This window comes from Camelus dromedarius, chromosome 14 (assembly GCF_036321535.1).
Source record: "Camelus dromedarius isolate mCamDro1 chromosome 14, mCamDro1.pat, whole genome shotgun sequence".
In the NCBI taxonomy this organism is placed as follows: Eukaryota; Metazoa; Chordata; class Mammalia; order Artiodactyla; family Camelidae; genus Camelus; species Camelus dromedarius.
In genome coordinates this window covers 38,898,532-38,912,916 of record NC_087449.1, presented here as the reverse complement: position 1 = coordinate 38,912,916, position 14,385 = coordinate 38,898,532, and the positions used below count along the sequence as shown (strand labels likewise).

The window sequence follows — 14,385 nt, the reverse complement described above, 5'->3', positions numbered from 1 at the left end:
TTCTCTTGGTTTTCTCCTTTCTTTCTGTCCATCCTGCTGTTCTTCCGTCATCCCTTAGATGTTAGTGTTTCTTGGGACTCTAGCCACAGCCCTCTTCTCTGCTCGCTCTCACATTCTCCAAGTGATCTAACCATTGTCAGTATGTCCACACCACTCCCACATAAGGACTCTCAAATGTGTACTCCTGCCCACATTTCTCTCTGGAATCTGAGTTCCATGCCTGTTAACCCAACTACCACCTCCACTTGTCGCCCACAGAAGTTCTCTCACGTTTCTGGCTTGGGAAACTAGGCAAATGGGGTGTTGTTAAGTGGGAAAAGAGTACAAGAAAAGGAGCAAATTTGGGGGTAGACGAGTTTGATTGGGGACATGTCTTATTTAAGGCACCTGAGCCCCCGGGGGCAGACTGGAGCTGAAGACAGATTTGGTGACCATCAAGATACTAGTTTGAGTTGTGGGTGGATTTGAAGATATTCCTGTTCCATAAGCCCATAGCACTCTATGGAGTCATCTCAGACCCTTTTATTAACTATTTTTCTCTGCCTAAACCCTCTCCCCTTCCTGAAACCTCTTTATTTGACTAAGTCAAACTCCATTATTCAGGACTCAATTCAAGCATCACTTCCTCAGGAAGCCTTTCTCTGAGCCCCAGGCTGCCTGTTAAAGAACTCATAGCACTTCCTCTATCTGAATAGTTGTAACATTTTATTGTTATTACCTGCTTAATCTCTCTCTTCCCCCACTGATTGTAAGCTCTGTGAGGACAGGAATTACATCTGTTCTGCCCATCTCTGTATTTCTAACACCTGGCACAATGCCTGGCACATACTGGGTGCTCAGTACATGTTTGTTGAACAAAGGAATGAATGAAGCAGAGAGTCTGCAGCTGGTAGACCTAAACGCTTAAGTAAACACAGCTCTTTTTTTCTTATGATTAATCATTGATAAAACTATTAATCAGACTCAGGCCTAGAACACAGACCAAAGGGAATCCACTGAATAAATCTCTAGGTTAACCCCAACATTCTCAGACATTAACTGTGCAAAAAAAGAGTTTTAAAATGCAGATAAGCAGTCTACTTCCCCACCTCACCCCCAGGGTTTTGCTTTAGTAAATTAAAGGTGGGTCCCTTGTCTGTACTCTTCACAAGAATCCGGGTGACTCTGATGCTGGTGGTCCACAGGTGATACTTTGAAAAACATCAGCGCCTATAATCTGGCCTTGTCCCCACAACTCATGACACTTACTGACACCACCTAGGTTGTCATTAACTTGACAAAAGTTTCCAATCAACCACAGGGTGATGTGAGTGAGGTAGGGTCATACACATGCAGGGTCAGATCCTGCCTTTGTTTAAAGCTTTGGTATTTTATTCATCACGGATTTTTTTGTTTGTTGGTTTGGGGGTTTTTTGGGGGTACAGTAAATTTATTTATTTATTTATGTAACCAGATATACTGGGGATCGAACCCAGGACCTTGTACATGCTAAGCAGGCACTCTACCACTGAGCTATACCCTCCCCCCATCATGGACTTTTATATTAATTTTTCTTTTTTATTAGTGCAGGAAATATTATTTAGTTACTGAGTTTTTTGGTGCCCCCTTAAATACTGGGAAGCAAGTGAGTCACTCACCTCACCCCAGCCCCGGCCGTGCTTGACCACAGCCCCTTCTAAAGCTCTCCTCTCCCCTTCCTTCTCCCATGGCTGTTCCTCTGACACTGTTGCACCCACCCCTTAAACGTTAGTGTTCCCAAGAGTTCTTATTCAGCCCTCTTCTCTTATGACTCAGTCACTGCACTTGTTAACCGAGCCATTGTCTGTTCTTCCCCATGTCCTGAGTGCCAATCAGAGGGCCCAGCGCTTAGTGGACACTCAGTCAATGCTCACTGAATGAACCATGCTTTGAACCATGCTTTTAATATACAGTGGTATAGGCAGTCTCTCACCCTGAAATTATTCATAACTCCCTAACCTTTTGTGACCTTGTCATACAACAGAGAAAACAGACTGGCTGAAGAGACAGAGCACTTTGAATCAGGGAGCCCCACATCTCCTCCCCAGCCCTCCAGTTACGGTGGATTTTGAAGGGAAACCAGTATAGCATCATTATGTTTGGTAAAATTGCCAAACCTAATCCCACATTAGCTTCAAACTCCTTTTTTAAACTTGAACTTCCAGAATGGATCAGTAAACCTAAGGATTTATATATTATAGTGAAAAAATTATCAGTTACCATATATCGCATCTTTTTATGCTCTAGGCACTGAACTCTATGTACTATACAAATATCTCATTTGAGCCTAACACCAAACCTAACAGGCGTTTGGTATCGTCCCATTTTATAGATGAGAAAGATGAGCCTTGAAAAGGCTGAGTTTACTAGTAGGTGCAGAGATAGGAAATGAAACGGGGGTCTGGCCCAAAGCCCAAACGCCATCCACTCTACTTCGGTGTCTCCCTGGCGCAGTCCCACCTCCTACCCCATATAAGGAGACCATCTGCATCAGTGGCCCACTCCCTCTGCTTGTCTGTAGGCAGGAAGGCCTGCCTGTAAGAACTTGGACGCTGAGTTAGGCTGCCTAGGTTCAAACCCAAGTACTATCACTTTACGTGGGGACCTTGAACAGGCCATTAATAAAACTGTCTGAGATTATTTCCTTATGAAGTAAGCGGAAATACTAACAGCACCCACTGCGGGGTGCAGTGAGGATTAAATGAGACAAAGCAAGCAAAGCAGTCAGCGCAGTGCCTGGCACACAGTAAATGCTTGGTATTTTTGGCTACTCTGATGTTGTGGCAAACTTCTGGAACTAACTGCTGGAAACAATAGACTAGAAATATATATCGTGAGTGGCTATGAAAAAAAGGCTAGCCTGGGACAGAGGAAAAAGAAGGTAACAAAAGTGGGTCAGCCTCACCAGTAACTGAAGAAAAGGCACTGAGGAGGCACTGAGGCAGGAAGGGAGCTGGGGTTTGGGGGGAGCAGAGTGGTAGGCTGATGGCCTGGCCCCGGCTCTAACGGCAACAGGCAGGGGAGCCTGGCTCCAGAGCAAACACTGCTCTTGCAGTAAAGAGCCTTTCCTAATGAGCCAATCTGTCTCTACTTCTATTGGCATCCTGGGAACCAGGGTGCAGCCGAGATAATTTGCCTCATGCACCCTCCCCCTCAACAAAGCACCATTACCTCCAACCCATTACATTAGCCTTTATCAGTCTTGGAAGCTCTCAGTCATCCTCCATGAGCTACAATAATTTCAGCTAATTTCTTAAGTGTTCTAAGAGCCTGTGATGTGTTATGAGCCTAGTAATTGTTGACTGGTTCCTTTTCTGTTGTGGCTTGATTTCATACCTTGTATCTAAGCTGATGCGTGCTCTGGGTGCTTTATTACAATGAAGCTTTTTGCAAAAGCTCACATTAAAAAAAAATAAATAACACTAAATACTGAGGTTGTTTTAAATCAGGGTTTAATTTTTCCACCATCCCCTGTTCTTATGAGGAAGACACACGATTCTTCATAAAGATAGTGACCTCCAGTATAAAGCTTTGAGCAAGACAAAATTGAGAATTAATGATGAAGCTGATTGTTTTTAGAGAATTCCAAGAGTGAGGCAGAAAATAATGAACTGTGCTGAGACCCAAGGGCAATGGTCATGGCATAGAGAGGCTTGGAAAACTGACCCCTAGCTTCCTTCGTGCACCTTTTATTCATCGAGCCTCTTACTCTCTAGAGAGCTTGTTGGAGTCAGTGGCTGAACTACCCCAGAAGAGCTTCCTAGGAAACCATGACATGCCTCCCAGCACCTCCCACCCACCCCCCAACCCCGTGTGTGTGTTGTCCCTTCCCCTTCAATCTAGTGGCCCCTCTCAGATAAAGGACATGCAGTTGGTCATCCTGGGCCGTAAGTGGTATGAGGGATCAGACACAGGATGGAAAACCACCCTGAAATTCACTCTTTAACTTGTTGTTCAGCTATATGACTGGCTCGTGTTTAGATAAGCTGCTAAGGTCCATTGGCGTCTTTTTATCAGCCGTCAGCAGGTGAGTTCTGTTCTAGAGAGGTTCTGGGATCTCGGTTTTCCACTGGGCTCATGGTGTTCTTGGCATTCATACCACATGGGTCTTTTTTTGACTTCTAGTTGTCAGTGGGTACCTAGTAGCCCTCAGGATGGACCCAGAGGTAGTGGCAGCTGTAGTCCTGGTCTAGTTTCTCCTCCATACCATGTTCTCCATTGACACATTGTTAGCAGCCTCTTGGTTATGAATTACAGAAAACCAACTCATACTGAACAAGTGAAAAGTGGAAATTATTAGCCTACTTAACTGAAATGCCCTGAAGGTGGAAATCCACATTACAGGCCTGACTAGATCCAGGGGCTCAAAAAATGTCATCAGTCCTTGGTGTCTCCCTCTTTTTCTCCATTTCTCAGCTCTGCTCTCCCCTGTACTTGTAGGCCTCCGTGTGCTGTGGTCCTCAGAAGCCCCAGACATGCGTCTTTCTAGCTCAGTCAAACCAAAAAGGGAGCACGTCTTTCCCAGGGTTCCCAAGAAAGTCCTGGATTTTGAGCTTCATTGGACCAACTTAGGTCACATGCCTGGCCCCACACCAACTACTGCATTCGGAAGGATGACACACTCTGTCCTCTGCTCACCCTACCAAAACCACATGGCTCGTGAGTGGTGGAGGGGTGAATCCCCAAGGGACAGTTAAGGTGCTCTTTTAAGAAGAAGAAATACACTTTTTGAATTAATGTTTTTGTTTTTCTGGGGTGTATGCCCAGGAGTGGAATTGCTGAGCCATATAGTGGTTATGTTTGGAGATTTTTAAGAAACCTCCATATTGTCTTCCATGGTGGCTGCACCAATTAACATACCCATCGACAGTGTGCAGAGATTCCCTTTTCTCCACACCCTTGCCAACATTTGTTATTTGTGTTCTTTTTGATGATGGCCATTCTGACAAATGTGAGATGGTGTCTCATTGTGATTTTGATTTGCATTTCCCTGATATTGGTGATGTTGCACAGCTCTTCATATGCCTGTTGGCCATGTGCATTTCCTCTTTTGGAAAAATATCTGTTCAGTTCTTCTGCCCATATTTTAAATGGGTTGTTTGGTTGTTTGCTTGCTCTTTAATTGAAGTATGGTTGATTTAAAATGTTGTGTTAGTTACAGCATGGATGGACTTGGAGGGCATGATGCTAAGTGAAGTAAGTCAGGTAGAGAAAGACAAACACTAAGATACCACTTACATGTGGAATCTAAAAAAAAAAAAAGAAACTAGTGAATATAACAGAAAAGAGACTCACAGATGTGGAGAAGGAATTAGTGATTATCAGTGGGGTGAGGGAATGGGGAGGGGCAAAATGGAGGTGGAGGATTAAGAGGTGCAAACTATCAGGTATAAAATAAGCTACAAGGATGTGCTGTACAACATGGGGAATACAGCCCATATTTTATAATAACAATAAATGGAATATAACCTTTAAAAATTGTGAATCACTATATTGTATACCTGTGACATATAATATTGTACTTCAACTATACTTCAATTTTAAAAATGATACTGTAAAATAAATACATAAGTGAAGTTAATAAAAAATAAAAATAAATTTAAAAAAGAAGAGATACAGATGCTAGAAAGCCAAGCACAAGAAATGTCCATTGTATTCAACTTTTGCATTTCCTGCTGGGGGGAAGAATTTCCAAACTACCATGTCACATTACCCGTGAACATTACCGGGATAGGAGAAATATATGAAGAAAGATCCTTGAGATCCCTTAGAAAGGTTAGTGCCAAGGAACTTGACAAGTGTCTTATTTCTACTTTTCTATCCCTCTGAACAGTAATCACTACCTTATAGAGTTTCTTGAGGTTGGAGGTGTCCTAACACTCTTGGAAATACTTGCATTGGAGAATATCAAGGAGGAGGGCAAGAAGGAGTCCATCAGGCTACTTCAGGTTATTGCAAACTCCGGCAGGAAGTACAAGGAGCTCATCTGTGAAAGCTACGGTGGGTACCGTGGATGGCAAGGGTGCCAGTTCCCGCATCTCCCTCCAGGCCTGGGTGAAAGGGGGGCTGCACCCAGCACATGCTGTAGGGAAACTTGTCGTGGAACTGGTTGCACCGGAAGCATTTTGTAGAGTGGGCTTAATTAGCTCCTGTCTGTCTCACCACCAGCAGACCCAGATTTATGATTTTCCTGATTCATCATTTGCTCAAATCTTTCCATGGTGGTTTTGGAAATACCTCTTCATTTTAAATATATCCTCTTTCGTGCATCCATTCAAGAAACATTTATTGAGCCGTTGGTGAATAACTCTAGAACTGAAATTGAAGTAAAATCATTGACTATGTGGTGTAGGTGTACGCTACGGTCCTGGGAATACAAAGATGAATAAAATACAATCCTTGTCCCCAAAGAGCTTACAGTGTGGTGAGAAAAGTAAATAATCCAGTAATTTCAGTATGTCCTATCAAGGGCTCCGATGGAGGCATGTACAGGAGATGCCATCCCCCACACATCCTCTTTGAAGCCCCTCCCTCACTGCTTTTTCATCATGGTTCTCCTATCTGTCTCCCCCTTGGCCTCTCTGAGCCTCAGTGTATTTATCCATAAAATGGGACTAACACCTCCCTCTCAGTGTAGTTTCCAGGACTAAAGGAGGTAGTATTTATCAAAATATTTAGTGCTGAGCACTATCCATGTATTATCATACAGCAATCAAAAATGCATGTTCACTGAAAAGAATCTGAAAAAACACATATGTCTAACTGAATCACTTTGCTGTACACCTAAAACTAACAGAATATTGTAAATCAACTACTCTTCAATTTTTTTAAATGCATGTTTTATTTGTGCATTTGGCAGAGCCACTTTAAATCTTAAAAGAGATTTTGACAAACTGACATGCCTATGTTGAAACAAAATCCTCCGGCCACATAGCCACGAGGTGGAAAAGACCGCATGAGACCAAAGCCTCGCTTTTGCTTTGAATGGGCTTGGTTCAATACATCTTAATCCTATTACCTCATATTACGTAACCTTGAATGAGGATTGGTTTCACAATTCCCTTCCAGCTTAGCATTTCCTCTCTTCTCTGCTCAGGTGTACGATCCATAGCAGAATTTTTGGCAAAGTCTAAGTCAGAAGAGACCCAAGAAGAAGTGCAGGTTTTGCTGGATTCTCTGGTCCACGGCAATCCCAAGTACCAGAATCAAGTGTACAAAGGTCTAATAGCGTTGCTGCCCTGTGCGTCCCCGAAAGCTCAGCAGCTGTCCCTGCAGACTCTCAGGACTGCCCAGGTGAGCCCGGGCTGCGTGCTCCTGTGCGGCTGATCCCAGAGCAGTAACCTGACAACTACCTTCCACAGTCACACTGCACGCAGGCATGAGAAACAGGGCTTAGCTCCCACTGCACGTCTGCTGTTCAATCAGCGTTAACTTCCAGAAGGCCAAGGCAGGGCAGAGTTCACATCTCCCAGCAGAGTGATTTGTCCTGTTTACTTAAGGATCAGAAAGATGCTGGCAGACTTAAAAGTGGTTGAGACAAGCAACAAGGATGATGAAAGGACTGTAGGAAAGATGAAAGGAGTCAATTTGATAGGGAAAGAATCATGGGGCATCTGTGGACAGCATGTAAAGTGAAGAAGCCAGATCTCAAGTGCTTGGGAAAGCTCTGTTTCTCTCACTGGCTTCTGCCTTCCTCTCGGAGCCCTAGAATGCAGCAAAGTCAGCTTCAAGGCATGGTGACCACACGAAGACACTATGCCTAGTCAGGAGGGAATAGAGGCTCCAAGAGTGGTTTTGAGATGAACCATCAAAAGCTCTCAAAACAGCTCAGGGACAATAAAAAACAATTAAAAGATCAAAGAGATGATACAGCCTGAACAGTGGGAATCGAGGTGACCAGGTGACAGACATTTCGGAGGCAGAGTGCATGGGACTTGGGGCAGTAAAAGAAAAGGAGTCAAGAAGACACCCAGCTTTGGACTCAGGCAGCGGGGTGAGTTGTGTGCCACGTGAGAGAGCAGGAGCAATGATCTGACTTGGGAGGAGTTAGGTTTTGACCCAGTACACCTGGGTCTCAGTGGCTCCCGAGTGCCCATCAGAGGAACAGGCCAAGCTGGTTGCAGAATATGGAGACGGATCACTTGTGCAAAAAATGCTGAATCCCGAACTCTCGCTTCTATAGAATCTGACTGCCTTCAAGTGGCCGTTAAGCTTCCCAGGCAGTTCTGATTCCTAGCCTCATTGAGGAATCACTGCTCAGGACCCTTTGAAGAGATGCCCACTGGACAGTAGACAGTAAGTCTGAGGCTCCAGAGAGAGACCCCAGGTGAAAATGGCAGTTTGGATTTCATGAGCAGAGAAGTGATATCCTAAACAGTGAGAGTAAATAAGATCACCCAGGTAGAATGTACCAAGGAAGTTAAGAAGAACACTGCCAGTATCTAAGAGGTGAGCTGAGAAAGAAGGGCAGCAAAGCAGATCTGATTATCATCATTATTTCCAGTTTCCACTTATTAAGTGCCTCCTACTTGCCAGGCACTGTGCTGGGGGCGTGCTTACACTATCTCTCTTAGTCTTCACAATGGCTGGTGGAGGCAGGTATTATCAACCCATTTTAAACATGATGGGGAGGGAATAGCTCAGTGGTACAGCACATGCTTAGCACGCACAAGGTCCTGGGTTCAATCCCCAGTACCTCCATTAAAAAATAAATTAAAAACCCCTAATTACCTCCCCCCCCCAAAAAATAATAAAAATAAAAATAAATGAAGATGATGGAACTGAGCCTTAGGAAGGTGTCTGGTGACTTATTCAAGGCCACACACCAAGCATAAGATATTTACTAGGTACACTGAACTCCAACTCTAAGTCCAGAGTCCTTACTCTTTCCATATTCCACCGTTCTGCCTCTTTGAAAATGAATAATGAAAGCCAGAAAAGGACAGGAACAGGAAAGAACAGGACCATGAAAATGAAGGGAAAAGAGTTTCAGCACGGAGGACATGATCAGCTGGGTCAAATACAGCAGAGAGATTGAGGATGGATAGAACAGAAAGCTGGGCCCAGTGGGAAAAGTTTTGGTGAATTAGGGGACTGTCCTATGGCAGACCATCCAAGGATGCACAGAGGATGAAGACAGGACTTCCCCCGGGAGGCTTAGGTGTAAAGGGGGAAGAGCAGTAGCCAGAGAAGACGAAATTGAAGGACAGCTGTGTTCAACCTGGGTGAGCGTGAGGACGTCGAATGCTGAAGGACAGGAGCCAGTGCTCGGGTGGAGGCAGAAGATGCAGACGGGGGGCTTTGCCTGATTGGGTGAGGTCCTGTGGGAGAGAAGATTCAGGCTCTTGGATGAGTTTCACTCTCCACAGCCTGTGCCCGCCCAACCCCCAGCCAAGATAACCAACCTGTTGTACCCACCTCTAGCAGTGGCCGCCTGGCCTTGACTGAGCGCTTCCTGAGCCAGAGGGTTCAGTGGCAACCTCAGCAGATCCTCAGTCTGGTTCCTGGCTGCCCCTGCCCCTCCACCCCTCCTCTCCAGAAGAAATTTACCTCTGGGTTTGGGGGCCAAGGCTCAGGGACTCACCACTGCCCTCCCTCTCCCCATTCAGCTTTTCACTTGTCCTAGGTGAACTAGATCGAAAGAGTAACCACCTTGTCCTGTTTGTCTGTCTTGCCAGTCGATCGTCGGGACCACACACCCCAGCATCGTGGACAACGTGCTCAAGGTGCTGAGCACCATGCACCTGGAAGTCCAGTATGAAGGTAGGGGAGAAAGCCGGGGCTGCTCCAGATCACAGAAGGTGGCGATGAGAATTGGGCAGATTCACTCGGAAACATTTTCTTTTATTCACAAAGAGCCTTGTGGAGTGTTCTGGATATAGATAGCCTCGGCAGATGGAAGGTGTTGGCTCAGTATTGATGGGCAAGTTGTTCAGAAAATGACAGTCATGTTCTGTGCTTGGAATCAGCCACATGGTGCTCTCACAGTTGTTAGAGTCTGCCTGGGTCCAGAGCTGGCTCTGGTTGTCAGTCCTATGTGGTGCTTTCCCTCCAGACAGAAATCACCCTGAGGGCTGTTCTTCTTAGAAACTAGATTGGACAATGGCAGCATGAATCAGTTTTCATTTACAAGTACACCTATGTGCCAGCCACTTTCCATGCATTGTTCCATTTAATTTCAAAAAAAACCACAGGAGTACAGATTCTGGCACATATTAGCTATTCAAATGTTCAAATGAATGAATGCTGGGGATCAGCATTTTTGTGTTTTTCAGGCTACAGCATTGAAGCACCAGCAGATTAAGTGTGCTTCCCATGGTTACACAGCTAACTAGACTCAAACCAGAGCCATCTGACTCCAGAGCCTGTGCTTTTAACATGCAGCACGTGGCGGGCGCTTCCAGGATGTTACATCCTTCCCTGCTCCTGCGGTGATTCAGAGATGGGAGAACCTGTTTGCAACAGGAGAGATCAAGGAAGGGTTCGCTGAGGAGGTGGTGTTTGAGCTGAGAATGGGAAGGACTTGGGAAGGTAGAAAGTGGAGGAAGGCATTCTGGAGAGGGGGATGGTGTAAATGAAGGCCCAGACATAGGGAAGTACAAGATGTGTCTGGAGAATCACAGCGAGATCATTTGGTGGAGGTCTGGTAGAGGTCTCCATCCAGGAAGACCTAGAAAGGTAGGCTAGGACCAGATGGCAGAGCACCCTGAACGCCAGATGGAGTGGTGGGCACTCCTTCCAGTAGGCAGCGTGGGGCCATTGGAAAGTGACCCAGGAACAGGCGAATGGAAAAAGGAAAGCCCCGCCTCTGGAAGACTACCCGGGGACTAGTGTGCTGGGCGGGCCAGAGCCACAGGGAGGCTTGAGGCTGGAGGCCAGCTGGGAGGCCCTTAGGGTTGTTCAGACAACAGAATGGAATGTGCTGATCCAGCTGGATAGAGAGGCCCCAGAAAGAGAGAAAAGAGACGGGACTAGGAACCCCCTGGGTGTGGAGAGTGAGATGGCACATGGCAGGGTGCACAGGCCCACCGAGGAGGCCAGAGCAGAGAGGCCCAGCAAACAAGATGGGTCTGGGTGTCACTGGATATGGTGACTCCTGTGTCCCGGATGCCAGGCTGAGCTCCAGGTCCAGGAATCCTGGGAGAGGCCAAAGGAGGAGGCAGGTACAGGGTTAAGGTACACAAGCGAGATTCTGAGGAAGATCACCAAGGGCCTGGAGGCTCACTCCCGGTCTAGATTGTTTTTTTGAAGGCAGTGTTGAAATTGAAAGCCAGCCTTATCTTTCCTTATCTTTCTTGTCAACTTTGTATTTGTTTGACCCCTGCAGGGGGTACGTGGCCGGCCATGTTGAGAAGTTGTTGGAATTGATTTCCAGTGGGAATAATGCCTCCTAGCTGGGGAGGAGTTGCCTGTGAGGGGATGGAGTGTTGGAGGCACCTAAGTCAAGGTCAGGCCTAGCTGCCGAGTTGTTACTGGCATTGGAGTAGGGGGTGACCTGGTGGTGGAATCATGTCAGAGACTTAAACAAACAACCCAGAGGAGACTGGATTGGATGGTGCCGAGACCTCCCTCCCCTCGCCCCACCTCCACGTGACAAAGTGAGCATTCCTCCTCATCATCACATCTCAGCGTCAGCATTTCTTCTCTAAGTCCTTCCCCGACCTGACTTCAACCCTTGCCCAAATACCAGCCTCCTTCCCTTGGTACCTCCTCCTGTGCCCTCCTCCCCTCCAGTAGCTCCTTCCACTGGAGCCGTCATCTCCAGCGTAGTAACCTGCCTGCATGCAGACTGTGCACAGTTAGGGTGCAGCTCTCATAGTTTTGTAACTTGTGTCCCCAGCACAGTGCCCAGCATGGGTTAGGTCCCCGGTACGTGTTTGTTGAGTGAGGGAGGGAGGGATGGAAGGAGTGAGGACCGCACATACATGCTGTATTAGTGACCACTTGCCTAAATGCCTTTCCCTCTGAGCAGCTCCAGGGCAGCAACTGGGTCTGATTCATCTTTTTGCAGTTCAGGGCGTGGCATATAAAGGGCAGTGCTCAGTAGAAGGTTGTTGAAGAGATTTATGAAAAAATGCCTCAGCCTCAGTTTTGCTGATGAACCCTTCCAGAGTTGAACGGGCTCAGCGTCCTCCCACATCGGGTCCAATCCCCTCTGCGTTTTACATAACAACCAGCACTGGCAGAGGCGGCAGGATCATGAAGCTTTGTCTCTTCCTTTTTGGTTTAATGTCTCTGGTGTGATAACCGTGAAACTGTGCACCTTAAAGTCATTTCAGATATGCCAGATTCATAACAGGTGTTCAGGAAATGTCTGTTGAATGAAAGAAATTCGTTTTTACCAGGCGCTTCAAAATAGTCTCCGTGTGACTGGGAATATAGAGCATGCATATGCAGCGATCGTCCACTAGGGGGGACTATTTCACACGATCGGTGGAGTGAAAGGGAAGGGCGGGAATACGGGGCTCAGTTTCCACTGAATCTGCTCCAAAGGCGGGGGAGGGAAGGTCTCACAGCTCTTAGATGTCCTAATGGGGGTAACCGGAGAAAATTAGAGATGAATTTCTCTGAGTTTGAGGACACCAAATTTTAAGTACAAAGTGAAGCCCCCCAGCCCCCAGGACGATGGCAACATTCAGGGGCAGCGGGTGATGTAACGGAAGGGACTAACTCTATGGGCGGAGTTGGTTTGTTTTTTTAAAAACAAATATTGATTGAACAGCTATGGTGTGCCAAGTACTATGCCTAAGTCCTGGAGTTTTGTTTGTGTTTGCGTTTGAGGAGAAAAAGGAATGGTTTGGGAGAAGGAAGGTACGGAGGCTGTGCCCTCTACCCCTCAGGCTGCATGTGTGTGGTGGTGGTGCTGGTGGGGATGGGCTGATGTCCTTCCCCTGAGAAGGATGCAGGGAAAGTGCAACCCTCAGGGAGAGTCTGGGGAAAATAGGCGGCGGAGAGGCTCGGCAGCCCTGGCGACCCTTCCCCTTGCAGTGGGGCCCGTGGTTGGAGGAGCCAAGAGACGACCCCGCCTCCTTTTTTGTGGAGAACTTCCTACCTCCAAATCCCACGCTGCCCGACGTCACCCACGTCCTCTGCCCTCTTTCCCATTACAGCGCAGTGTTCCTGCTCCTGGCACAACCACCTCCTCTACTTCTGCTTATCCTCTGAAGTTCGCTCCCGCAGACCTCCCGCTCTCTCCTTATCTGGTGATTCATCTCCACTGACATGCAAATATGCTCCATATCTCACAGCTTCAAAAAGAGCCCCTCTTTGGTCATGTATGGATTAAAATAGATTTAAAAGACTGTCCCCCTCAAAAAACGTAAAATTAACTTACAGTGTTTAGGGATGCACACCCCTCTTTGACCCCAAGTTCCCCTCCAGCACCTCATTTTCCCACTTTCTCCCTACGTGATCTCTCAGCTGCTCTTAACCCAGTTGGTCAAAAAGCAACTCGCTCTCTTCTCTTGGCTTCTGTGACATCGCTTCTGGTGTTCCTCCTACCAGCTGGTGTTGCCATGCCTCCTTTACTGGTTTCTCTTATTTCTCTACCACACTGTGGAGTCAGCCTACGTCCCATCTCTTTATCACCTTCTCCCTGGGTGATTTCGTCTAGCCCCATTGCTTCCCATTCCACATGTGTGTCACAGATTCAGCTGCCAAGTCTGTTTCTCTAGTCTTGATATCTCCATAAATGTCTAATAGGCATCTGAAATTTCTAGCCGAAAAAAGACTATTTGATTTTCCTTCCGAAACATGTTCTTTCTCCTATTTTCAGTAAAAGGTACCACTGCCAACTCAATTGCTCAAGTAAGAAGCGTAGGACTGATACCAGACGACCTGCTTTCTCTCACCTCCCACCCCATCCCATCCTTATCAAGTCCTCTAGGCTCTACCCTCGCTGTGACCACCCTAAACTAATCCACCCTCCTGTCCTGTCTCCTAATTTATCTTTCCACTTTCACTCTGGGTCCCTGTAATCCACTCTCCCATGGCAGCCAGAATGATCATTTTTGAAATATAAACTAGACGTCACTCCTTAGCTTCCCAGTGCACCTAGACTGAAATCTAAACACCTGCTATGGCCTGCTTCTAGAAGGTGCTTCCCCCAGACCTCGGGTTGATGGTCAACTTCTCAAATTTCAAGTGTCAGCTCAGACATCACCTCTGAGAGAGGCCTTCCAACCGCTCTCTATAAAGCTTCCCTGTCCCTCCCACCACCCTCCCAGGTCTCCCGCCATCACATCACATCATGACACTTACCTCCTTCGGAAATTACCTTATTTATTTGTTTATTGTCTGTCCTCTGTTAGAAAGTCAGCTCTCCTGGAGAGTCATCTTCTTTGTTCGCCATTGTATCCCTAATGCCTA

The 14,385-nt window shown here is 46.7% G+C and overlaps 1 protein-coding gene across 14 annotated transcripts in view; it reads left to right on the top strand.

Moving 5' to 3' along the window:
* Positions 1 to 14,385, top strand: part of ARMH1 (armadillo like helical domain containing 1) — a 47,481-nt gene that overhangs the window by 14,059 nt on the left and 19,037 nt on the right. For all 14 annotated transcript variants that reach the window (XR_004140933.2, XM_010982286.3, XM_010982279.3 and 11 more), the window contains 4 exons: positions 3,977 to 4,045; positions 5,852 to 6,018; positions 7,115 to 7,311; positions 9,696 to 9,780. Coding sequence is in view for 13 of the 14 variants with exons in the window: in XM_010982286.3 (XP_010980588.2) it covers positions 3,977 to 4,045; positions 5,852 to 6,018; positions 7,115 to 7,311; positions 9,696 to 9,780 (518 nt within the window). In the remaining variant the exon portion in view is untranslated. The remainder of the gene's footprint in view (positions 1 to 3,976; positions 4,046 to 5,851; positions 6,019 to 7,114; positions 7,312 to 9,695; positions 9,781 to 14,385) is intronic.